The sequence below is a fragment of the Balaenoptera musculus genome, chromosome 4, assembly GCF_009873245.2.
Source record: "Balaenoptera musculus isolate JJ_BM4_2016_0621 chromosome 4, mBalMus1.pri.v3, whole genome shotgun sequence".
Taxonomy (NCBI): domain Eukaryota; kingdom Metazoa; phylum Chordata; class Mammalia; order Artiodactyla; family Balaenopteridae; genus Balaenoptera; species Balaenoptera musculus.
The window spans coordinates 89,530,288-89,556,157 of record NC_045788.1 but is presented as its reverse complement, the minus strand read 5'-3'; the positions used below and the strand labels follow the sequence as shown (position 1 = coordinate 89,556,157).

General features: G+C 38.6%; 1 protein-coding gene across 1 annotated transcript in view; it reads right to left on the bottom strand.

Annotated features, from left to right (window-relative positions):
- Positions 1 to 25,870, bottom strand: part of MYH15 (myosin heavy chain 15) — a 198,963-nt gene that overhangs the window by 83,056 nt on the left and 90,037 nt on the right. The window contains 9 exon segments of the mRNA XM_036851779.1: positions 1,403 to 1,579; positions 2,957 to 3,115; positions 3,118 to 3,203; positions 6,285 to 6,547; positions 10,977 to 11,113; positions 12,699 to 12,822; positions 19,417 to 19,534; positions 23,084 to 23,171; positions 24,000 to 24,067. Of these exon segments, the coding sequence (XP_036707674.1) occupies positions 1,403 to 1,579; positions 2,957 to 3,115; positions 3,118 to 3,203; positions 6,285 to 6,547; positions 10,977 to 11,113; positions 12,699 to 12,822; positions 19,417 to 19,534; positions 23,084 to 23,171; positions 24,000 to 24,067 (1,220 nt within the window).

The window sequence follows — 25,870 nt, the reverse complement described above, 5'->3', positions numbered from 1 at the left end:
TGAGCCCTTGTTTGATCGCTTTCCAGTGATGAGAAGCTCACTTCTTCACATGGCAGCTCATTTCATGGGTGGATAAGTCCATTTACTCAGGAGTGCTTCTTCATAAGAAGCCAAAGTAGTCTCTGTCAATTCGTCCCACCGGTCTAAGCTCTGCTCCCTGGAGTAGCACCAAGCAAATGTCTCCACATGATCATTCACGAATATCCGGCAGCTGTCCTGAGTCTTCCAACTCAGAATCACTGACCCTTTCAAACGCATCTCACATGGCATGATTTCCACACCCTCCTTTACCACCTTGGTACCCTCTATGGTCCATAACATTGTGTCATATTCTGGTACCACCAACAAGGTGACCAGAACATTCTAGTTCTGTCTGGAGCAGTGTTGCCAACCATGATGTGGAGGTTAGCTTAGCGAGAGGCTAAATAACAGTTACAATATGGCTAGTTTTCAGTGATATATTTACTTTGCCACAATAGAAGCTATTTCCTGTGACCAGCAAAAGACATAAAATTCAAATAGTGGAGAAGGGAGAATTTCTGGAGGGTGTATGCAAAAACCTGAAAATAAATGAACTCTGGGAGAGAACAAGTGTGTGAGAATGCATGTGTGACAGCGTGTGTTGTTTGCCCACCGCCAATAAATCCCCATCTTGGGGCTTTGTGAGATACGTATCAGTGGAAATAGGAAGAGAAGTGAGACGACTAATAGGTAATAGAGGAAACTGAGAGAAAGGCATGAGGAAAAAGAAGCAGATAATAAAAAAATAACCTAACCACCCTTGTCAGCAATTTTATAAAGGCTAAGCTTTGGGGACTAATAAAACAGTGAATGCACACACTGTCAGCTAGGAGGAAACAGGAAGAGTGATGAACCTAACCACTGAGACTCGTCTGAAGCATCTTTATTTCACAGGGTATTTGGAGGCAGAACAGGGGCACCATCTCCAGAGTCTTACAAGTGTTTTCCAATAGTGTTGGTAGAACACAGCTTGCGACTTACATATCTTTCTACTTTAACAAACCTTAGTGCACGGCTGGAGACACAACAGGGCCTTAAAGCAATCCTTCAATACTAGTGTCAGATAAAGCACCAACATATCTGCGGGGCAAAACACCAGGTTCTCTGGGGAACAGTCAGTCAGAGTGATACCCCTTCACGATTCATCTCAGTGTTCTCCCACTGCCCAGGGTTGTATGAAAGTTGCATATAAAAACAGACAGATTACATGCTGGGGCCTTTCTTCTACTGTAGTGGTTCACCTCTTATTTCTAAATAATGAGGGGAACGAGCCATGCTACTAAGTTTTCCTGAAAATGTCAAGATAAATGAACTAAGTGAAAAGTGGAGGTTTGCACAGATGTAGACGCGCAGCTATCTAGCACGACGCATCACTACTGACCTCGTTCACTGGCTGCTCTAGCGTCAGCTTGGTTTTGCTCAGGGTGAGGGTTTCCTCCTCTTCCACGTGCAGGTCCTCCAGGGTCTGCTGGCGGGCCTCCTGCGCAGCCTTGGCTGCTCGCTGAAGTTTGCTGACATCCTCACTGAGGGACTCCACCTCCTCAGTCAGGCTCTTAACCTGTGGGGAGAAGACGACAACAGTTCCATGAGAGCCACTTATGGAAGGTGGGGTATAAACGCTAAGGGCCATCTCCTCTCTTTTCTAGGGCCAAAAATCTCAGGAGGTATCCACTGTCATAAAGAACCAAATTTAGCCAAATTCCTGATGGACTTTTTAAAACTCTAAATTCACTTTTTCTTTTACACACAGACACAAATGATCTGTTATCTCTCCTGGTCAGGGAATGGGGTATTCTGGTTAATCAAATATTATCAGCATAGGGGCTTCCCTGGCGGTGGAGTGGTTGAGAATCTGCCTGCCAATGCAGGGGACACGGGTTCGAGCCCTGGTCTGGGAGGATCCCACATGCCGCGGAGCAACTAGGCCCGTGAGCCATAGCTACTGAGCCTGCGCGCCTGGAGCCTGTGCTCCGCAACAAGAGAGGCCGCGATAGTGAGAGGCCCGCACACCGCGATGAAGAGTGGCCCCCGCTTGCCGCAACTAGAGAAAGCCCTCGCACAGAAACGAAGACCCAACACAGCCAAAAATAAATAAATTATTAATTTAAAAAAATATTATCAGCATAGGTCAGTGGATGGCCAGTTTTCAGAGTGTCGTATTATTGTATAACAAGAACACCACTAAAGGTAATTTAGCTTTCTTTAGAGTATTCAGGGTAATATTAATCTTGTGCCTCAATATCCTAAGAAAGTGGCAGTTAAAGAAGAGTTCCAGCTGATAAAATAGGCAAAAATGTAAGTCATTTATATCAGGCCCAAGTGCTTTTTATGAAAGGGAACTGATGTACAAGAGTTGCTATTTAATCATCTGCCAAAATTACAATATTATTCTGGAGACTTTTTTTTTTTTTATCAAAGGTTTGATACAGACCCCTCAGCTGACTTCAGTCTATACACAGATGCACAAGATAAAAACCTCAGCTAAAATGAACAAAACATTAAGGTCCTTAGCTGGAATTAAAATGACATCTCAAGGTCAAGCTCCAAATCAACGACAGGGGTGGGAATTCAGACGTGTCCCAAATCACCTTTCGATAAACTGCATCCTGCCCCCTCTCCTTCCAAAAAAGGATACTTAGAGGCCCAATGAAACCATTTTGCTCTTTCTATCAGATTTCAGATGCAATTAGATTGTAACAAATGAAAACGTTTTATTTGGGAGATTAAGTGGGGTTCCATAAATTGAAGTTGGAACTTTGAATTAGGATGGCACAGTTCACCACATCTTTCATCTGATGCCAATTCTGACTCCCAGTGCTGTAAAGTTGCGGACCACTGTGTTAATTAATATAAACAGAGCAAGTCTGGTCCTGGAGCCCGATTGGGAGTGTGGAATTCAGGCATCTAGGCCTTCCTGACATTATAGAAAAAGTACCTTGTACTCTGAAGCACGCTTCTCCTTCTGTGACTTCGCCAATAGCGTTTCCAGGTCATCGATTTCTTTCTTCTTCGACGCGGAACATTCATCTTCGAGTCTCCGCCCCCTGGCAGTCAGCTGGGAATTTACCTCCTCTTCTTCCTCCCCCCAACCCCCCACGCAGACAGCGCCTGGACGCTGGCCTCCAGCTGGATCTTGGATTTAATCAGTGACTCGCACTGCTCTTCAGCATTTGCCAGGGTCTCTCGCTCCCGCCATGATGAGGAGAAAATTGTTGCCAACAGCTGGAAGTAATTTATCAGCAGGCGAAATGCTGCTTAACGCATAGCAGAGAGATAATTGCTTGCCCTACGCCCGGCACTTTCACCTACCTTTCCTAAGCAGTTGAAATAATATTCCTAGTTCCCTGACCCTATGGTTGAGAAGTGGAGAAGTTGCTTGTGTTTGGAGGTGCTTTTGATCTTTCAGGCCATTCAGTAGATTAGATTACCTCTTCTAAAGCACTTAATAGAATCCTGGTGGGCTTAAAGGAGCTAACGTGCCTCCAAAAATCAGTGGTGTGCTGATTAAATCACAGCTACTGGAAGCATCCCTGCAGGCATATAGTTTGAGGGCGGTACCTGCTCAGAATATGGTCTTTTAAGAAAGTGGTGTTCCCTCAGACAATAGAATATTTATAATATTATTATAAGGGCCCTGATGCACTTGTTTAATATATAAGCATCTTCTAAAAAATAGAGCTGGGCTGTATATTTTTTTATTCATAGGCTGAATTTACAATTCATGAGGTTCCTTGAATATCACTAACTAGACTTTACTATTATTTCCAACAAAAATATTTTTCTCGATGGTTCTGCCAGCAGTAAATTCCCCAAGTTATACACATAGAGTGTGCAATCCTCCTTCCTTTTATTTTTTTCAAACATACTGCCGCCAGCTCTCACTGTGTGGACCACTCTTTCTGTGTTATGGTCCAAGTCAAAAACGAAGAGGCCGATTGCTTTTTGCTACAAAAGCACCTTGTGTAACTTTGAACTCCTTTCATTTGTCTCCATTTAGAGGCTAAATAAAACCTCTTTTCTGTGAGCAAGTTCTTAATTGCTGTAGGTCTCGTTGTGACGTAACTTCACACATTATCTCCATATTTCATCTTTAGACCTCATCCGTCCTCTGCAATTTGGGCAATCTATTACCTAACTATTTGCTTGGCTTACGTTGTTTCATCTACTTAGATCAAGAGCAGAGAAGGGCCAAAATCCAGGCTATTGGATCCTGGCTAACTCTCAGCCTGTCTGCCCAACAAATGGGGCTCAAAGAGGCACAGATGGGGGAGGTATAAAACAGTGACTCTCCAACATCATTGAAGACCCAAGAGAAGGGCTAAACTAAAAACGAACAAAAATGTTAAGGCAAAAAGGATCCATGCAAATCAGAGAAGCTTCCAATGTTTGAGCAATAATGGGGACATTTGATCTTCGTTCATCCCAGGTTGACAGGCAGAACAGCTCTTTGCTCTCTTCCATTCAGCACGTGTACAGGACCTGTCACCATCACCAAATGAAGCGAACAATCCGATCGACCATCTCGATCCTCTCATTAAACATGATGGCGGGTTTGGGGCCAGCTGAGCAGTGGTGTGACAGTTTAACAGTAGGGCCATCCTTTCCCCAGTGGCAGTTATTTTCTCATGTACTCGCAGTGTTCATTGAAATGGGTTCACTCAGTGCTGCTGGTATTTTGAGTTAGTGAATAATTTGAAAAGAATCCTTGTTTCCTTGATTCCTACTGTATGGAGGTGTGTTTCTTAAAAATCAATGAGATAAAAGATTTCATAGCCAGGTCAGCTTTTTAAATCAGTTACAATCTGAACTCATCTCAGCCTTCCTGGACTTGCCCTGCAATTGGCTTCGTGTGTTTCCTATGCTCCCCACAATGATCTTTTATCATGTATCCCAGACTTTTACCCACCTCTCCCTTCACAAGTTGGGTGTATTTCTATCCCCACATCAGCCCAGGTAGCACTGGCCACTCTTTTTGTTGAGAGGAAGAATGATGAAAACTAGGAGGCCAGGTCTCATCCAAGGCTCCCTGTGTCCTAAGCCATATAAAATATGATATTACAAACTGTGATTCTCACAATATGGATCTTAATGTAGGTTTGGAGTGGGGCCTAGGAATCTGTATTTCTAACAAGCATCCCAGATGAGGCTGATACACACTAAAGTTCTTGAACCACTGCTATATTAAATATGTATCAGAAATGTGGGTCTGAGTGTAAACTCTCATGTAAAATATGGCCTATTGGAACACTGATGGGTAGCAGAGTCCCAAAACAAAAGAATAACTTGGGTCAGCCTAAAACTACTGAATTTTTTCTGTTTTCCCTAAGTCCAAAAAGCAGGAAAAATACAATATATTTATATAATATATTTGAACCCAGTATTATTTAACTTAGCACTGTGCTAAGTGGGGTGGAGAGTACAATAAAGGTGGATAAAATTTCATACCTGCCTTTGGGATGTAGTCCTGGTAGCTAGAGAAGAGGAATAAAAAGGGAGTGAATAATGGCACATCGGCATCAGATTAGAGATGGAGGCTCGGATGCCAGGGCCAAGGGTTTGGATTCCATAATGCACATATTGCAGGATCTAAAGCTTGTTCATCAGGGAAGCAACATATTTGTTCAAGACAATGGTTCTCAATCCTGGCTGGATATCAGAATCACCCATACAGATGATTTGGACCCACACAAGACCCGCTTAGTCAAAGTATCTGAGAGTGGAGTCTAGGCACCTTTCTTTTTATTTGTTAATGCTTCACAAATAAGTTTGATGCAAAGTCAAGGTTGAAAACTGCTGTTTTAAGAACTCAACTGATTGTGATATTGACTTGGACTGGGAAAGAGCAAGCAGGGAGATCAAAATCAGGAAAACCAGTTAGGGGCAAACTGAAATAATCCTGAAGATCTCAGTAAAGCTTTTCTCAGGACCTACTAAGATCCTATCTTTTGATTTGCTAATGGGTTACGTGCTAACTACAGAATTTGAATTAAGATCATCCAGAGCTTCCTGGCTCCCATGATAGATTTCCATCTGTTTATATAGTTAAAACCCATCTAAAAGTTTGTCCCTTTTTCAAAGACATACTGCCAATGAAATCACTTCACTATAAAACAGGGTTTCTCTCTAAGTGTTTCCATTGTCTGTGTTGGATGAAATTCTACAGTATTTGTAAAGCACGTGCCTCTATTTTTTTTCAAGTCAATACTGCCTGCAAAACAAGGGAATCTAATTAGAAACTTGATTTGAAGAAGAAATGGTGGGGCCAGTCACAGCCTGCAGCTGAAGAAGCAAGTCATTCTTTTCCTGGAATAGGGAGACTTACTTGGCTTTCAGCTCCTCCCTCTGAGATTCTGATTTCGCCAAGGCTTTTTGCAGCTGCACACACTCTTCCTTCAGTCCAGCTACCTCCTTTCCCATTCCAGCAGATCTAACAAGAGGCTTGATCTTGAAGAAGAGCCTCATCCACGGCCAGCCCTTCACAGCCATGAAAGCTCTTACGTTCCACTGGATCAAAAGAAGTGCATCCCTAAATCGAGGAGGGGAAAAAAAAAAAAAAAAAGAAAAGCAAGTTAACCTAGACTATAAAAGAGTTATTTTCCGGATTTCCCTGGTGTTGGGTTAAGAATCTGCCTGCCAATTCAGGGGACACAGATTCGATCCCTGGTCCAGGAAGATCCCACATGCCGCGGAGCAACTAAGCCTGTGCACCACAACTACTGAGCCTGCGAGCCACATGCTGCAACTACCGAACCCGTGTGCTGCAACTACTGAAGCCCACGTGCATAGAGCTCGTACTCTGCAACAAGAGAAACCACTGCAATGAGAAGCCCGTGCACTGTAATGAAGCGTAACCCCCACTTGCTGCAACTAGAGAAAGCCCACGCGCAGCAACGAAGACCCAACACAGCCAAAAATAAATAAAATTAAAAAAAATAAAAATAAAAAAATTTAAAAATAAAAGAGTTATTTTCCAAATTAAGATCCCTAATAAGCACATCTTTTTAGGAGTCATTATAAATCCTCATTAGTTTTCAAAGCACTTCTACATCCAAGCTCTCATTTGATTCTATCAAAAAACCTTTGAGGGACTTCTGGGGCTAACAATGTTGTGGACTATGTGTCCTGAAAATGTTTCCACTACAAACATCCTTTAAATGAGAGCTGACCCTTAAAGAGGGTAAGAAGTATAGAGGGAGCTAAAAAAAAACAGAGCGAAAAGTGAATGCTTATACAGTCTGACCATCCTTATAGAAGGAGGAAGTCAGGCTTGGTATTGTAGGGTTTGTATTTTTATATCCTTGTGGATAAAGAGACAGGCTGCGATTTTCAAAGAATTTCACCCTTAATGAAAAGGAGGATTTAAAAATTCACCCACTGGCAAAGAGAGAAGTCAAAGAGAAGTACATCTGATTTGGTCTGGGCTCAGGGTGAAGAAAAAAGATCCTACGCTAAGAATTTTTTTTTTATACTATGAACCAGCACCACCAGAGTGTTTGAGATTTAAATTATACTACCTGATTAGTGCAGAAATACACAAGAAATTAGCATAATCATTTTTTTACACTGGTAATAAATACCCTTTGGGCCCTTGGGGGAAAAGTACAAAAGTGCACTGAAGAAAATATCCTAAAATCAAGCACTAGAGATTTTCTTAAGGTCCCCTTGAAGATGAGCTTACAGTTCAAAATTACAAAACACATATAGAAAAAAATTCAACCATAAGTGAGGGTGAGCACCCACAATAAAAGTTTAATTAAACCCCCAAGAATTTCAGATAATTGAACAATCTGGTGGAGATCATAAAATAATTCTTAAGAATTATTAAAGACATAAAGGAAAGAACTGAAAAAACCAAGAAAGAAATGAGCCACTATGATAAAAGGGCAGACGGATTTGAAAGAGGACCATATAAAATGTCTAGTACTGAATGTCTAGTCATTGAAATCAAATACTCAATGGAAGAATTAAGCAGCTGATTAGACACACTGAACAAAATTGTGAATTAAGAAAAATATGTGACCACCTAGAGGGGTGGGATGGGGAGGGTGGGAGGGAGGGAGATGCAAGAGGGAAGAGATATGGGAACATATGTATATGTATAACTGATTCACTTTGTTATAAAGCAGAAACTGGCACACCATTGTAAGGCAATTATACTTCATAAAGATGTTTAAAGAAAAAAAAAAAGAAAAATAAACCCAAGCAAGTGGAAGGAAGGAAAGAATAAAGCTGAGATCAGAAACTAATGAATGAGAAAACAAAAAAAATAAAGAAAAAATTTAAAGGTGGGTTACTAAATAGTATAATTAAATAAACATCTGACATGAATAAGCAAGAAAAAGAGAAGGCATAAATAAACAATACTAGGAATGATAATACTCTAAAAATAAAATAATCTATGATCATGCCCTAGAAACATAATTGTAGATATGATAGAAATTAAAAATTATAATCTAACAAATTGGAAGATTTAAAAGAAATGTAAAATTTCTTTTTTTAAAGAAATTAATCTAAACTGATTCAAGAAGAAAAAAATCTCAATAAGCCTATATCTATTAAATAAATTAAATCAAAATTGTAAAATCTGTCATGAAAGAAACACCAGATTTAGATGGTTTTATAGGCAAATTTTACCAAGCACTCAAAGACAGATAATCAACATAAATTGTTTCATGTTTTGAAAAGAGAAAATATTGCCTAACTCTTTTATGAGGTTAAGGTAACCTTGATTCAAAGTCAGATAACAGCAGAAGAAACAATTACAGGCCAAACTTATTCATGAATGTTGAGGCAAAAATACTATAATACTATAACCCATCCCACAATGTATGAAAAAGATCATATTTTATAAACAAAGTGGGTTTAACCTTTTTTAATCTATTAATTTAATTCAACACATTTATGGGTTAGATGCAAAAGAAGAATTTAACCATTTCTTGGTAAACGTGCTTAACAAAATAAGATGGAATGAATGTCCTCTATACAATAAATCATATCTACCAAAAAAAATCTACAGAAAACATGATATTAAGAGGAAAATGATATCTTTCCCCAAAGTCAGAAATATGACTAAGTTTGGGAAAAGTTTTTGAAGTTGAAATACCACAAGTTGGTGAGAATATAGAGCCATGGGACTTTCATATACTTCTGGTAGAGAGTAAAATAGAAAGCATTTTGGCAACATCTCATAAAGCTGGAGTTGTGTATAGCCTAAAACCTAATAATACATACCTTAGAGAAATGCCACTCAAAGTGTGGGCCTCGGCCAGCTGCTACCTATGTACTATCAGCCAATGGACCAGCATTTTGAGTAACATTGCCCTCAAGAAACTCTTGCATATATGCAGGGGAAAACATTTACAAAAATGTCACTGAAGAACTGTTTGTAATAGCAAAAACTTATAAATAAGTTTACTTGAGCTGGGAAATGGATAAATAAATTGTGGTATATTCATACGATGGAATACTATACAACAGTTAAGATCAATAATCTAACCTTAGATTTATCAACATTAATAAATTTAAAAGCTAGTACTGAATGTAAAGAACAAATTTTAAGATAATACACAGAGCATATTTATGTGAAGACTAAAAACATGCAAAATCATGTAACTTTTTAAGGACACCTGCATATCTCCACAGAACTTGGATCAAGGGAGAAATATGCAAGGGGCTTCAACTGAGTCTGTTAATTTATTTTTTAAAATATATTGTGAGTAACTACAGAAAAATGTTAAACTTTATATGCTTTATATATGAAATATGAATGAAACAGAGGGATAAAAACGAATTCAGGAGCTAGGAATAGGATCTGGATCAAGGGAGAAATACACAAAGGGTTTCAACTTTCTTAATTATTTATTTTTAAGTTGTGAGATATTACAGAGAAAATGTTAGGAACTGATGTACTTTGATGATAGCTCCATGAGTATGCATTATAATATTTTCTGTATTTTTTGTATTTGAAATATTTCATAATAATTCCTTTAAAGTCATTCTATGATTTAGAGAGAATGGATAGTAAAGACCTCATTTTAGAGATGAAAGAAGTGAACATGAGAAATTAAGAGTCTTACCCAAGTTTATAAAACTGGTCATAGAAGCCATGTCTCCTGAACCCCAAACCCTCATAAACTCCCACACCACATTGGGCACTGTATGGGGTCACAGAAGACTCTTAGGAGATGTCTCTCTAATATCCTTGACATCACCATGTAATAATAGTTTTCTTCTTCGGGGAAACAGAGGGAATTAACGGACTGTCAAGTAAGCAAATTATACCCAGACCTGTGGACCTCTCTCCAGAAGGTAAACTGTGCTATGGTAAAAAGTAAATATGACAACCACGTAATCCCTTGTTCATAGTCCCTCTGTTTGGAGATTTTGTTGGCTTGCTTTCCATGATTCTATTAAAGGTTTTCTTCTATTAAACAAAACCTATGCCTCAGTGTCCAGAGGTGATGATAAATGTCCCTAGTGAACCTGCCTGAAATGAAGTAACAGAGTTATGGTTACATGTCACCAAGAGTCAGTTTCTGACCCAGGGGAGGCTGTAAAGTGGTCAGAACACCTACCTACTTTGCAGCAAACTTCCCCACAGAGCTGGCTGTGAGATGCATGCAAACGCTTCTAGGTCTGCTTCTGTTTTGAATCGTGAGTCACACGGCTCTCAGAGATCCAGACTTTGCCAACTATAAAGAATCCCTCCAAAGGGAAGACTGGAAGCAGTGCAAGAATAATCTGAATTATGCTTATTCTTAGTTAGATAGGGTAATAGAAGCCCTCTGTGCTCTGTTTGGTGTTCCATAATTTTAAAAATTTCAAGTTAAGTCCCAGACTAAGCAGAGGTGGCAGAGCTCTTTACACTGACCTACTGTAAGGCAATGAGCTAAAGTCACATTGACTGAGGCACACCATTACTCTAGCAGTGGGGACGCAGGGTGGGGATATCATACCTCTCTCCCAGAATCCTCTGGAATTTGATTTGCATCAGTTTTCCACGTACTCTGGCTTGGAACAATGTAAAGACTTTAGATAGTCTCTCATCTCTCATCGCTTTCAGTTGGCCCAGAAAGCCGGCTTTTAAAAACACCTAAAAGAAACGTCAGATGTTAGTTCTACTCATAGTGGGCATTCAGTAAATGCCTGTTGAATGGCCCTATGAGCAACTGATGTAGTTGTTTATCAGTTCTACTTCTTGTTAATATTTCTTAATGTGTAAAATGTAAATTCTAGAAAGTTTGGTTTTATACACCTAAAGTGTGCCACACACACACAAAAAACTTTATTTAATCCTGTGGTTATATTGGTTCCTTAAGAACTTAGACTATCCTCCTCCTGATCTATTAGTAATGTCTAGGTTGTCTAGGGAACTTGGTTTACGTTTTAAGATAGGCCCAGGCAGGGGTCTGCACAGTTTTTCTGTAAAGGGCCAGATAGTAAATACTTTTAGGCTTTACAGGCCACACACAGTCTCTGTAGAACCTCCACTGCCACCCCCACCCACCTCCTCCTCCACCTCCTCTCTTTCTTCTATTTCTTCTTCTTCCTCTTTAAAACTAACCCTTTAAAAATGTCAAACCATATTCAGCTAGGGGGGCCATATACAAAATAGGCCATGGATATGACCCTTAGACCATAACTTGCTGACCTCTGCTCTAGAGAAAGTCACTTTTGCCTTAGACAATAAAAAATACACATAAATATTTTTTTAAGAATCATTAGTAATGGCCAAGGTGAGGTGAGTGAGGTACCTAAAGCACAAATTTTAAGGAAGCACTCACTTTCAGGGTTGTATAAGTCAGTACTTATACAACCTGAAGAGTGAGTGCTGCCTTAAATTTTGTGTCTTAGGAGGCTCTCTCAACTCATGCTAGTCCTGCCCTAGATGAGTAGTATACAGCAAAAATAACTAAACATACAAGGAAGCAAGGCACCAGGAGTGAAAATCAGCAGAAACAGACTCTCAGGTATTCAAAATGTGGGAGTTGAGTAATATTTTATAATCATGTCCAACAGAGTTCTTTTTCTGTAAGCTCTTCATCCCAGACCCTCCAATTCTCCTTCAAATAATTTGGCCTTTATATGGATGTCATTAGAAACAACCTGATATTGACTAATGGATAAAACCAAATCTGTTAGTCGGAAGTTTCCCAAAATATGTGGATCATGTTAAGATCTTCAAGATGAAGCAGAATTTAGTGAATCACTTTTAAGGAAATTAACTTTGGATTAATTTTTTGGATGGTAGGGTTGACCTTAACATTTTTAGACAGTCTTTCAGAATTAATTTCCTGAAAGTGTATTTGTGGATGAATCACATGCAGACAAGCAGTTATCTCCAGTAAGCTGGTTCAATTTTGTCTAGCTCTAATGTGTATACACATTTTCTAGCACACTAAAGTTGATTCAGTATTTTATATCTTGGCACAAACTTGCTTAGATGAATAATTATAAAAATGTAAATGTAGTCAAGACTGAGGTTCAAAAGCATTGAATTTTGAATTTCCTCTCTCAAATAGTGCTGAAGTTTTCACTTTCATCGGAGCTCTGTTTGTATTAGTTGTGGTCACAAGAGCTGTAGAATGCCTTATAATTGCACTTTCATGGGTATTTTAAGAATCACAGACTTTCCTCCCACTCTTCTCCAAAAGCATTCTTTGTAGTTCTCTGGTTACCTTAGTGATTCCAAAGTGGTACTGTGTATGGTCTATCTCCAAGGAGCCAAGTAATTCTTCAGCTGCTTTTCTGCTGCTCACAAACTTGCTCTTTGGAAAGGCCCTTTGGTTCAGAATGTAGTACCTAATTTAAAATAAGTAAAGAATAAATCCTGAGGTTGGGGTGCAAATAAAGAAAAATCTGGACAAGTGAGACAAAAGGAGGTATATATAGACTACCACCCCTCCTACCAATACGTTCAGTTTTCACAAAACTCTTGGCAGTAATAATGAGGACACGAGCAAAAATTCCTTACTTTGGAATAATAGTGTGTACTTTTCATAGTGTTGTAGAGACCACCTCACTTGATTCTCTGCTCAATTAGGGAGGGAGGGAGGGAGAGATTAGGAGAAAGAGAAAGAAAGAGGCAGGCTTAAGTACATCTCTATCGTACAGATAAGGAAACTGAAAAGCAGAGACGTTAAAGGTCTTTTCCAAGATTCCCTCACCCTAATGGTGAATTGGTGGAAAGCTAGAAATATACTTCTTTTTTTTTTTTTTCATGTAATGTCTGAAACATTTATATTAACATATTTCCATACATATTTCCATACAAATACAAATATAAGATTTTTAGAAATTTCATGTAATGTCTGAAACATTTATAGTAACATAATTCCATACAAATAACCCAATGAAAGTTTAGTATTAGTTGTTTTGTTTGTTTTTTTATACTGCAGGTTCTTATTAGGCATCAGTTTCATACACATCAGTGTATACATGTCAATCCCAATTGCCCAATCCAGCACACCACCATCCCCACCTCACCGCAGTTTTCCCCCCTTGGTGTCCATATGACCATTCTCTACATTTGTGTCTCAACTTCTGCCCTGCAAACTGGCTCATCTGTACCATTTTTCTAGGTTCCGCATACATGCATTAATATACGATATTTGTTTTTCTCTTTCTGACTTACTTCACTCTGTATGACAGTCTCTAGATCCATCCATGCCTCAACAAATGACTCAATTTCGTTCCTTTTTATGGCTGAGTAATATTCCATTGTATATATGTACCACAACTTCTTTATCCATTCGTCTGTTGATGGGCATTTAGGTTGCTTCCATGACCTGGCTATTGTAAATAGTGCTGCAATGAACATTCGGGTGCATGTGTCTTTTTGAATTACGGTTTTCTCTGGGTATATGCCCAGTAGTGGGATTGCTGGGTCATATGGTAATTCTATTTTTAGTTTTTTAAGGAACCTCCATACTGTTCTCCATAGTGGCTGTATCAATTTACATTCCCACCAACAGTGCAAGAGGGTTCCCTTTTCTCCACACCCTCTCCAGCATTTGTTGTTTGTAGATTTTCTGATGATGCCCATTCTAACAGGAGTGAGGTGATACCTCATTGTAGTTTTGATTTGCATTTCTCTAATAATTAGTGATGTTGAGCATCTTTTCATGTGCTTCGTGGCCATCTGTATGTCTTCTTTGGAGAAATGTCTATTTAGGTCTTCTGCCCATTTTGGATTGGGGTGTTTGTTTCTTTGATATTGAGCTGAATGAGCTGTTTATATATTTTGGAGATTAATCCTTTGTCCGTTGATTCATTTGCAAATATTTTCTCCCATTCTGAGGGTTGTCTTTTCGTCTTGTTTATGGTTTCCTTTGCTGTGCAAAAGCTTTGAAGTTTCATTAGGTCCCATTTGTTTATTTTTGTTTTTATTTCCATTACTCTAGGAGGTGGATCAAAAAAGATCTTGCTGTGATTTATGTCAAAGAGTGTTCTTCCTATGTTTTCCTCTAAGAGTTTTATAGTGTCCAGTCTTATATTTAGGTCTCTAATCCATTTTGAGTTTATTTTTGTGTATGGTGTTAGGGAGTATTCTAATTTCATTCTTTTACATGTAGCTGTCCAGTTTTCCCAGCACCACTTATTGAAGAGACTGTCTTTTCTCCATTGTATATCTTTGCCTCCTTTGTCATAGATTAGTTGACCATAGGTGCATGGGTTAATCTCTGGGCTTTCTATCTTGTTCCATTGATCTATGTTTCTGTTTTTGTGCCAGTACCATACTGTCTTGATTACTGTAGCTTTGTAGTATAGTCTGAAGTCTGGGAGTCTGATTCCTCCAGCTCCATTTTTTTCCCTCAAGACTGCTTTGGCTATTCGGGGTCTTTTCTGTCTCCATACAAATTTTAAGATGATTTGTTCTAGCTCCGTAAAAAATGCCATTGGTAATTTGATAGGGATTGCATTGAATCTGTAGATTGCTTTGGGTAGTATACTCATTTTCACAATGTTGATTCTTCCAATCCAAGAACATGGTATATCTCTCCATCTGTTGGTATCATCTTTAATTTCTTTCATCAGTGTCTTATAGTTTTCTGCATACAGGTCTTTCGTCTCCCTAGGTAGGTTTATTCCTAGGTATTTTATTCTTTTTGTTGCAATGGTAAATGGGAGTGTTTCCATAATTTCTCTTTCAGATTTTTCATCATTAGTGTATAGGAATGCAAGAGATTTCTGTGCATTAATTTTGTATCCTGCAACTTTACCATATTCATTAATCAGCTCTAGCAGTTTTCTGGTGGCAGTTTTAGGATTCTCTATGTATAGTATCATGTCATCCGCAAACAGTGACAGTTTTACTTCTTCTTTTCCAATTTGTATTCCTTTTATTTCTTTTTCTTCTCTGATTGCCGTGGCTAGGACTTCCAGAACTATGTTGAATAATAGTGGTGAGAGTGGACATCCTTGTCTCGTTCCTGATCTTAGAGGAAATGCTTTCAGTTTTTCACCATTGAGAATGATGTTTGCTGTGGGTTTGTCATATATGGCCTTTATTATGTTGAGTTAGGTTCCCTCTATGCCCACTTTCTGGAGAGTTTTTATCAGAAATGGGTGTTGAATTTTGTCAAAAGCTTTTTCTGCATCTATTGAGATGATCATATGGTTTTTATTCTTCAATTTGTTAATATGGTGTATCACATTGATTGATTTGCGTATATTGAAGAATCCTTGCATCCCTGGGATAAATCCCACTTGATCGTGGTGTATGATCCTTTTAATGTGTTGCTGGATTCTGTTTGCTAGTATTTTGTTGAGGATTTTTGCATCTATATTCATCAGTGATATTGGTCTGTAATTTTCTTTTTTTGTAGTGTCTTTGTCTGGTTTTGGTATCAGGGTGATGGTGGCCTCCTAGAATGAGTTTGGGAGTGTTCCTTCCTCTGCAATTTTTTGGAAGAGTTTGAGAAGGATGGGTGTTAGCTCTTCTCTAAATGTTTGATAGAATTCACCTGTGAAGCCATCTGGTCCTGGACTTTTGTTTGTTGGAAGATTTTTAATCACAGTTTCAATTTCATTACTTGTGATTGGTCTGTTCATATTTTCTGTTTCTTCCTGATTCAGTCTGGGAAGGTTATACCTTTCTAAGAATTTGTCCATTTCTTCCAGGTTGTCCATTTTATTGGCATAAAGTTGCTTGTAGTAGTCTCTTAGGATGCTTTGTATTTCTGTGGTGTCTGTTGTAACTTCTCCTTTTTCATTTCTGATTTTATTGATTTGAGTCCTCTCCCTCTTTTTCTTGATGAGTCTGGCTAATGGCTTATCAATTTTGTTTATCTTCTCAAAGAACCAACTTTTAGTTTTATTGATCTTTGCTATTGTTTTCTTTGTTTCTATTTCATTTATTTCTGCTCTGATCTTTATGATTTCTTTCCTTCTGCTAACTTTGGGTTTTGTTTGTTCTTCTTTCTCTAGTTTCTTTAGGTGTAAGGTTAGATTGTTTACTTGAGATTTTTCTTGTTTCTTTAGGTAGGCTTGTATAGCTATAAACTTCCCTCTTAGAACCGCTTTTGCTGCATCCCATAGGTTTTGGGTCGTCGTGTTTTCATTGTCATTTGTCTCTAGGTATTTTTTGATTTCCTCTTTGATTTCTTCAGTGATCTCTTGGTTATTTAGTAACGTATTGTTTAGCCTCCATGTGTTTGTCCTTTTTACGTTTTTTTCCCTGTAATTCATTTCTAATCTCATAGCGTTGTGGTCAGAAAAGATGCTTGATATGATTTCAATTTTCTTAAATTTACTGAGGCTTGATTTGTGACCCAAGATGTGATCTATCCTGGAGAATGTTCCGTGCGCACTTGAGAAGAACGTGTAATCTGCTGTTTTTGGATGGAATGTCCTATATATATCAATTAAATCTATCTGGTCTATTGTGTCATTTAAAGCTTCTGTTTCCTTATTTATTTTCATTTTGGATGATCTGTCCATTGGTGTAAGTGAGGTGTTAAAGTCCCCCACTATTATTGTGTTACTGTCGATTTCCTCTTTTATAGCTGTTAGCAGTTGCCTTATGTATTGAGGTGCTGCTATGTTGGGTGCATATATATTTATAATTGTTATATCTTCTTCTTGGATTGATCCCTGGATCATTATGTAGTGTCCTTCCTTGTCTCTTGTAACATTCTTTATTTTAAAGTCTATTTTATCTGATATGAGTATAGCTACTCCAGCTTTCTTTTGATTTCCATTTGCATGGAATATCTTTTTCCATCCCCTCACTTTCCGTCTGTATGTGTCCCTAGGTCTAAAGTGGGTCTCTTGTAGACAGCATATATATGGGTCTTGTTTTTGTATCCATTCAGCCAGTCTATGCCTTTTGGTTGGGGCATTTAATCCATTCACGTTTAAGGTAATTATCGATATGTATGTTCCTATGACCATTTTCTTAATTGTTTTGGGTTTGTCTTTGTAGGTCCTTTTCTTCTCTTGTGTTTCCCACTTAGAGAAGTTCCTTTAGCATTTGTTGTAGAGCTGGTTTGGTGGTGCTGAATTCTCTTAGCTTTTGCTTGTCTGCAAAGCTTTTGATTTCTCCATCAAATCTAAATGAGATCCTTGCCGGGTAGAGTAATCTTGGTTGTAGGTTCTTCCCTTTCATCACTTTAAGTATATCATGCCACTCCCTTCTGGCTTGCAGAGTTTCTGCTGAGAAATCAGCTGTTAACCTTATGGGAGTTCCCTTGTATGTTATTTGTCGTTTTTCCCTTGCCGCTTTCAATAATTTTTCTTTGTCTTTAATTTTTGCCACTTTGATTACTATGTGTCTCGGCGTGTTTCTCCTTGGGTTTATTCTGTATGGGACTCTCTGCGCTTCCTGGACTTGGGTGGCTAATTCCTTTCCCATGTTAGGGAAGTTTTCGACTATAATCTCTTCAAATATTTTCTCTGGTCCTTTCTCTCTCTCTTCTCCTTCTGGGACCCCTATAATGCGAATGTTGTTGCGTTTAATGTTGTCCCAGAGGTCTCTTAGGCTGTCTTCATTTCTTTTCATTCTTTTTTCTTTAGTCTGTTCTGCAGCAGTGAATTCCACCATTCTGTCTTCCAGGTCACTTATCCGTTCTTCTGCCTCAGTTATTCTGCTATTGATTCCTTCTAGTGTAGTTTTCATTTCAGTTATTGTATTGGTGATCTCTGTTTGTTTGTTCTTTAATTCTTCTAGGTCTTTGTTAATCATTTCTTGCATCTTCTCAATCTTTGACTCCATTCTTATTCCGAGGTCCTGGATCATCTTCACTATCATTATTCTGAATTCTTTTTCTGGAAGGTTGCCTATCTCCACTTCATTTAGTTGTTTTTCTGGGGTTTTTTCTTGTTCCTTCATCTGGTGCATAGCCCTCTGCCTTTTCATCTTCTCTATCTTTCTGTAACTGTGGTTTTTGGTCCACAGGCTGCAGGATCGTAGTTTTTCTTGCTTCTGTTGTCTGCCCTCTGGTGGTTGAGGCTATCTAAGATGCTTGATGGGAGGCTCTGGTCGACATGGTTATGTTTTTGTAAGAGAAACTTAATTTAATATAATTATGTGCATTTAAGTGAGCAGTTCTGGAATTCGTGTATGACAATGCAGTTGTCTGTTTCCTCGGGCCCGGCTTTGGGGGTCCCAGCTCCCGGGGCTCCAGATCCTGCGGAACAGCCGCTGCCCGGACTCAACCGGTCCCACGGCGAGGACGCGCGTCAGGCCCGTGGCCGTGAAGCGCGTCTCCAGCCGGACGAGGGTCTGGCTGTGCGCCTCGATGATGCGAGCCAGGTCCAGTCCAGGGGGCCACATGTGGGCTCCTCCCGGTCCTCTTCTATGTAAAATTCCAAAGGAAAGGTAAAGTCTTCGGGCACCGTCCACCACGGCTTGATCTCCACGCCCCACTGCTCCCAGCCGATCTAGAAATATACTTCTTAATTCTGACACAGGTACTCTTTCTACTCTACTCTACTTTGCTCACATTTGCTTGATCACCTATAATTTATGCATTTAGAATTTGGGAAATAGAAAGCAAAGGTGCCTCTCCTGCCTTCTGCTGCACTCCCTGCTGGCTTCCTTTCTTTCACAGGATTGCTAGTAAAGCAACAGCCTGCTTGGATGGCAGCTACGATTAAGTACATACAACATTTCAGAGACTCAATTCAGCCTCCATATCGTTCTTTATATATTTCTTCTACATGTGGGTCTATTATCCAGTAATAGAGATTTAAGGATATTACAGCTACATAGATGTTGGATTTAAGGGGAAATAATAATGGAACTCTGTCATCATATATCTCACCACCACCAAAACACATTGATCTGTATTCTGGAGGATATCAACCAAACAAACAATGCATGCCTAAACACTCAAAGAGAAGAAAACAAAATGGACTGCCCCAGGCTTCTTGGATTCCAGGATGTCTGTTTACCTTTGTTTAAAATCAGCATACAGCAGTCGGTTTGGAAAATCTTCACTGCATATCCTGATCCCTTCCAAGACACCATTACAGCGCAGCTGCTGCAGAACCAAATAAGCGTCCATTACACCTGAAGAAAAACGGTCACAATGAGTCCATGTCTAAAAAAATGATTACCCTAGATTTTGTCCTAATTGCTGCATCTGGGGTTAAAAGAGTTTGAATCTAGTGTTCTCTGCATGGTAGGTAAGAGGATTCACTCACTCCCAGCCTCATGGCACTCAAAGTACCCATCCTATTCTGTAGGAGTCTCCAAATAGGATTTACCTGGAATGAATCCTTTAGTTCACAGTTAGTCAAGATTTTATAAGCAAATACTCCTAGAAGATGAAAAAAATACATTTTTGCTAGAATGTAAATGACTGGCATTATATCCATTTGCCAGCCAAAAACCAGCTAGAGAGGGGATAAAACACAAAAGAGAACTGGCATCTCCAAGTAGGAAGGGGACGGATTACAAGAAGGGGGAACACAAGGAAAGGGGAAGATGAGAACAGCCACAACATTCTGTTTACTGTTCTGTATTAGGAAAGAATGGGCCACATCCCGGCCTACTTTCTCTCCTGATTATCTTGAGAAAGCCTAAGTTGTATTCTATAGTATAAGCATTCTCCTAGTACCCCTTTGTTCCTGAGATGGAGCCCACTAGAGCTGCAGCTGCAATCTCTGATAGAAGCCTTAGAAAGGCCAAGCAATGAGCCACTGTATCTGGCTCTCAGCAAGGTTTCTGGAAGAAGCCAAGCAACACTCTCCTAACAAAGACCTGCTAGAGTGTTATAAGGAAAATGGAATGAGATGATTCTCTGCTTATGCCCGGGGTCACAGAAATAAACTCTAAGCCATATATCCATAGTCCTGCACTCCCATCCCTTTCATAGACAGAAACAAATCATCTGTAAGAAGGAGCAGAAGCGGAGTTCTATGACACAATAGGGTCAAGCATGCTCATTCCCTTTAAGGACATATGAAGAACTGTTCTGATTAGATCATGAAGTTTTTCTTATGACTTTCTCTTAAGACTTAAAAAAAATAAAAAACCTGCTGAAATCAGAGCTGATTCGATGGGAGGCAACTCTAATAGGTAACAGAATTGCTCCAAAATAGAGGTAGCTAATTAGATTCCTTGCTAGATGGAAGCAGTGTCCCTAGATGCATTCAGAAACCCAGCTGATAAGAAACAATGAGGCAAAAACATACAGCGTGAATGGACATGATGTGTTTGCATTGCAAAAACTCAAACTGCAGCATCATTGTTTAGCATCACACTTTCCCAGAATAGGTCACAGGCTGTCAAGATGGGAGTCTTAATTACAGGAGGTTAATAAAAATGCAAGGTACTACAGAACCTCAGAAATCAGAATCAACAACATCTGCCTACATATTCCAAGGGTGATTAGTGCTCTGAAGACATAAGTGCTTGTCACATATACAACTTTGAGGCTGACAGCCTCCAACCAAGCTCCACAGAAGCCTGTAATTCCAAAGAGAAGCCTGGGAATCTTCAAATCCAAGATGTAAGGAAAGTAATCCATGTAATTAATATCTGTAAAAACTTTGTTTTGTTAATTAAAAACATAAATAATTCACCACCACCTATCTATCTCATCACCGCCCTAGCACCATCCATTCATCAAAAAGTATTCACTACAAAAGCCAAGAAATGGAAACATTCTAAGTGTCCATTGATGGATGAATGGATAAAAAAGTTGTGGCATATATGTACAATGGAATATTATTCAGCCATATAAAAGGAGGAAATCCTGCCATGTGTGACAACACAGAAGGACCTCGGGGGCATTATACTAAGGGAAATAATCCAGACAGAGAAAGACAAATACCATACGATCTCATTTATGGTTCTAGATATTTTCACCATAAGCTTCTTTGTCAAAAGCATTTTTGCTACAAACGTTTTCACCGCATAACTAATTGGCCATGCAGCAATTTTGCCATAAAAGATAAAATAACTGGTTGACAGTTTGGTTTCAACTGGTTGACAATTTGGTTTCATTTCTCCATTGACACAGTACTCCCATTTTCATATTACATGAATCTGAAAGAGGCTGAGGGCCTCAGAGGTGCAGAGTTGAACCCACATTTTCCATAGAACTTGGAACATCTACCAACAGACATGTGACAATATGCCAAGAACAAACAACAGTGTGGAAAGCTTTCATAACACGACACAAAGCTCAGTTACAAACATGTATCCTAGTATTTGGAAACCGATACCTCTCTCAATGACGGAAGAAATTTTAGCAAAAAAGAAAATGTGTGATGCAGAACAAGGAGATGAATCAACAAGCCAAAAAATGTATAATGAACTATGAACAAAGACTTGGAAGATAAATGTTTAGGTTCAACCCACAAAGTAAAATCAGATATTTGTACAGTATTATCGTGAATCTACACACATTTTAAATGTATTCAAATATTTTGTTTCACGATAGTCTTCTTAATTTTATTATTCATTTTTCATGTTTCGTTATGTCCTTTTTAATGTCCCTCTTTTATTTTTTGTTATTTTATCTTTTATGACAAAATTGCCTTATGGCCAATTAGTTATGTGGGGAAAACATTTGCAGCAAAAATGCTTGGGGCAAAGATGTTAATAGCAAAGAAGCTTATGGTGAAAATGCCAGACACACTCACTTATATGTGGAATCTTTAAAAAACAAACAAACTCATAGAAAAAGAGATTCGATTTGTGGTTACCAGAGGTGGGATGGAGGAGGGGAAATTGGATGAAGGTGGTCGAAAGATACAAACCTCCATTTTTAAGATAAACAAGTATGAGGGATGTAATGTGCAACATGATGACTATAGTTAACACTGCAGTGTGGTATGTTGAAAGTTATTAAGAGAGTAAATACAAAGAGTTCTCATCACAAGGAAACATTTTTTTTTCTCTTTCTTTTTTTTGTATCTATAATAGGCGATGGATGTCAACTAAACTTATAATCATTTCATGATGTATGTAAAGCAAACCATTATGCTGTATACCTGAAACGTATAGAGTGCTGTGTGTCAATTATATCTCAATAAAATTGGAAGAAAAATAAAATACTTCTTAAAAAGTATCTACTGCCCAGAAGTACATAACTAAAGAGACAGGTAGTGTTAAGGAGAGGGAAGATATTACTATTATGAAGGAAGACTAGAGGGAGTTCTTAACAATTAGAAATGGATTTAGAAACTCTCTTTATGGTCAATCTAGATAATTTAGAACAAATGATTTCCTTTATGCTTAAATATCTACCTTAATCCCCCAGTTGATTATTCAATCCCTTCTTATTATACTTTGCCCTTGTAGACAATGGCACAGAAGCTCATCCACATTTTAGCGTGAAATTCAAGGAGGAATTTAAATGATAATATCAAGCATTCTAATGTTACCCAATTGAGTCTGCTTTGTGAAATCCTTCTGTATGTCCACTTGAATCTCAATTCAAAGGCAATCCTGAGGAGGTTTAAAAAACTCACTTTTAACTTATTTTAGCTTTTCTATCTGAAAAGCTATCCTTATTAAAACAAACTGGTAAATGTTTCATTAAAAGACATTCAACATGGCTTAAATCAAAAGAATTTCCTAGTGTGGATTAAAAAGAAATCTATTTACCTGACATTTTGTTCACATTGGGATTTATGCATCTCACAAAATGAGGTGCTGTTGATTTCAGGTTAGTCATCAACTTATTTAGGTTTTCCTAAATAAGGAAACCAACACAAAATCACTTTGCAAATCACTAAAAACACCAATCTATGTCACAAAAGTCTCCATGTTGATCAACTTAGTCTTAAAGCCAGATGCATAGCAACAATAAAATAATGAATTCAACATTCTTCCCTGCTTACCAAAATACATTATTTCCTTCCCTTGACAAGTCAATATTTATCTGACTGACATAGTTCTGTTGTGTATCATACCTACCTGTTTTAAATTTGGTAGCAATACTTTATGGATGGGCAATAAAATGGCTTGAAGAAAGAAATTGTTTCTCAAGTTTCCTGCCTGGAAAATTTTTATCTTAGCTCAGTTTCTCTGGAAGCAGAATCTGAGATGGAGATTCTGGTTCGAAAGATTTATTTGGAGAAGGAGGGAAGTAGAGTAGGGCAGGGGGAGAAAAAAGCAGTGGTATGGACTCAGTTTAGTCTGAGTCCTGCAGAAGCTCTGAGCACAAATGCACCAATTATACTACAGTTGGTACCTTCTTGAGGCAAGAGAGGGGCCAGAATCTGAAGGGGAGAGTAAGGAGACAGATTAGCTTCCCATTTGACTCAGGGCAATTCTGGCAACTGTGAGTTATTATGAGCTAATATTTTCATAAGTGGTAAGATGGGCTGATAAAGGGGATCTAAGTAGGACACTGACAGTGCCCACAAAAGTCCATTAATATCAAGATAATCTTTAACTTTTCCAACTTGGTTAACTTCAGATACTTTATCCTTATTTGAAGACGTAAAATTTCAAATAAGTAGTAACATATGCAGATTGTGAGGTAGTTAATATATGAATAGATGCAATTAAAAATTACTTTATGCAGAGATGCAACCACTTGGAATGAAGCTCCTTTCTTGCCTTTCTTCTCCCCAAACTGTAGAGCTAAAAAAAGAAGAAAAAAAGCACTAAAAAGGCTCTTTTTTGTCACATTACCAAACCCTGCTGAGGAAAGCATAAATGTGTCAAAGTTCTAGAAGCAATATGGCTATGTCTACCAAAAGCTTTAAAAATATTCATGTCTCAACACAAAAGTCTATTTCTGGTGCTTTTCCTTAAGGAAATAGGCAACTGTGCAGATATACTCACTGCAGCATTGTTTAGTCATTACAAAAAAAATAAGCAAAAAATTAAAATGGTAACGAGTGTCTACCAACAGGAGATTGGTTACTTAAATTATGAAAGAGTATGTATACAATGAAACACTGCAATCTTTTAAAATGATGATGCAGATCAATATAACTGGCATGGGAAGATTGCTCGGATTTATTTTGAGAGAAAAATTAGGCTACAATATAGTTTGTATATTATGATACTGAGTGTGTATACATGTTTTTAAGTGTGATTGTATTATGGGTGACTATATACATAAAAAATGTTGGGTAGAGTATACACTAAAATATTAGCAATTGTGATCTCTCTATGTGAGATTAAAAGCAACTTTTATGTTCCTCTCTTTAGTTTTTCTATATTGTCTGTGTTTGGGGCAACACTCATGCGTTACTTCTGTAATTTATAAAAACAATCTATTCCCACTTTCTTGAAGCAAAGGAATCTATGCTAAGCCAAACTGTTTTACAAACATTTGTGTAGTGCTAACTCATGAAGGTACAAAAGCATAACAACAAAACCCATAGGCAATCTGGAAAAAATGGGCCAGCTGTCAATATGAAAAACTGATAAAATACTCTCTAGCTTGAGTAGCAACTGTGCTGAGGCAGATGTCATGAAGTTTAATCACTGATGTCCTATTGACATGCCCCAAGCCTTCCAAGTGAATCACTTGACTTCTTTGTACTTCCCCATGGAAAGGGGATACTACTACCTTCCTTTAATTTTTTAAAAGAATTATAACTTGTTTACAGTACTTGGATTCTCCAGAAGAAAGTATGGTTATTATGAGTAATTTAATTGGGATGAGTCAGAAAGTTGGAAGCAAGTCCTTTTTCAGGGGGTCCTTAAAAAATTACGAAAAAGGACATTCTGGACAATTCTTCTCTTCTAGTTCAAAAGAACACAGCACACCCTGAAGAGTCAGAAGATAATTGCCTCTCTCATTCTCTGCCCAAACCACTCTCTGATTTCTTATGACCAGAGAATTACTCATCTGGGAGCCATACACTTATGTGGCCACTATTTATCAGACTTCTCAGAGGTACTTTAGAAGCTATTAGAATCAAGCAAACGCACTACCTGCAGATTATCAGGGTCCAAACACAATAGCTTCCACTTCTCAAGCTCCTCTTGAGGCGGGCCAACAGGATTTCAGGCATGCTTCTGAATTATGTCATCACGTGCTGATTGATGGAGCTGGGAAGTGCTAAATTCTCTCCATTCCCTGACCATGCCATCAGGAGTCCCAAAGCAGGCAACAGGGGACAGGAGTGAGCTTGAAGCTGGGTGTAAGACAAGAGGGTGAGAATGTCAGAAAGTGAGAGGACACACCCCACTTAAAGAACAGCTAGTACAATTTGCCCCATTGCTACAAGGGCATCTGAAACCAGACTGGCCAGATTTTCTATTTTCCCATAATTTCCATTTTTCAAAAGAAAAAGGAAGTCCACATGTGTATGTGCGAACTTCCAATTTTTTTTTTTTAATCAGTGTGGACCAAACGTGTTTGAACACCAGTTCTGCTCAGGAGCTGCCAATCTGGCAGCTATGAACTGTGACAAGCCTCCCTCTGCT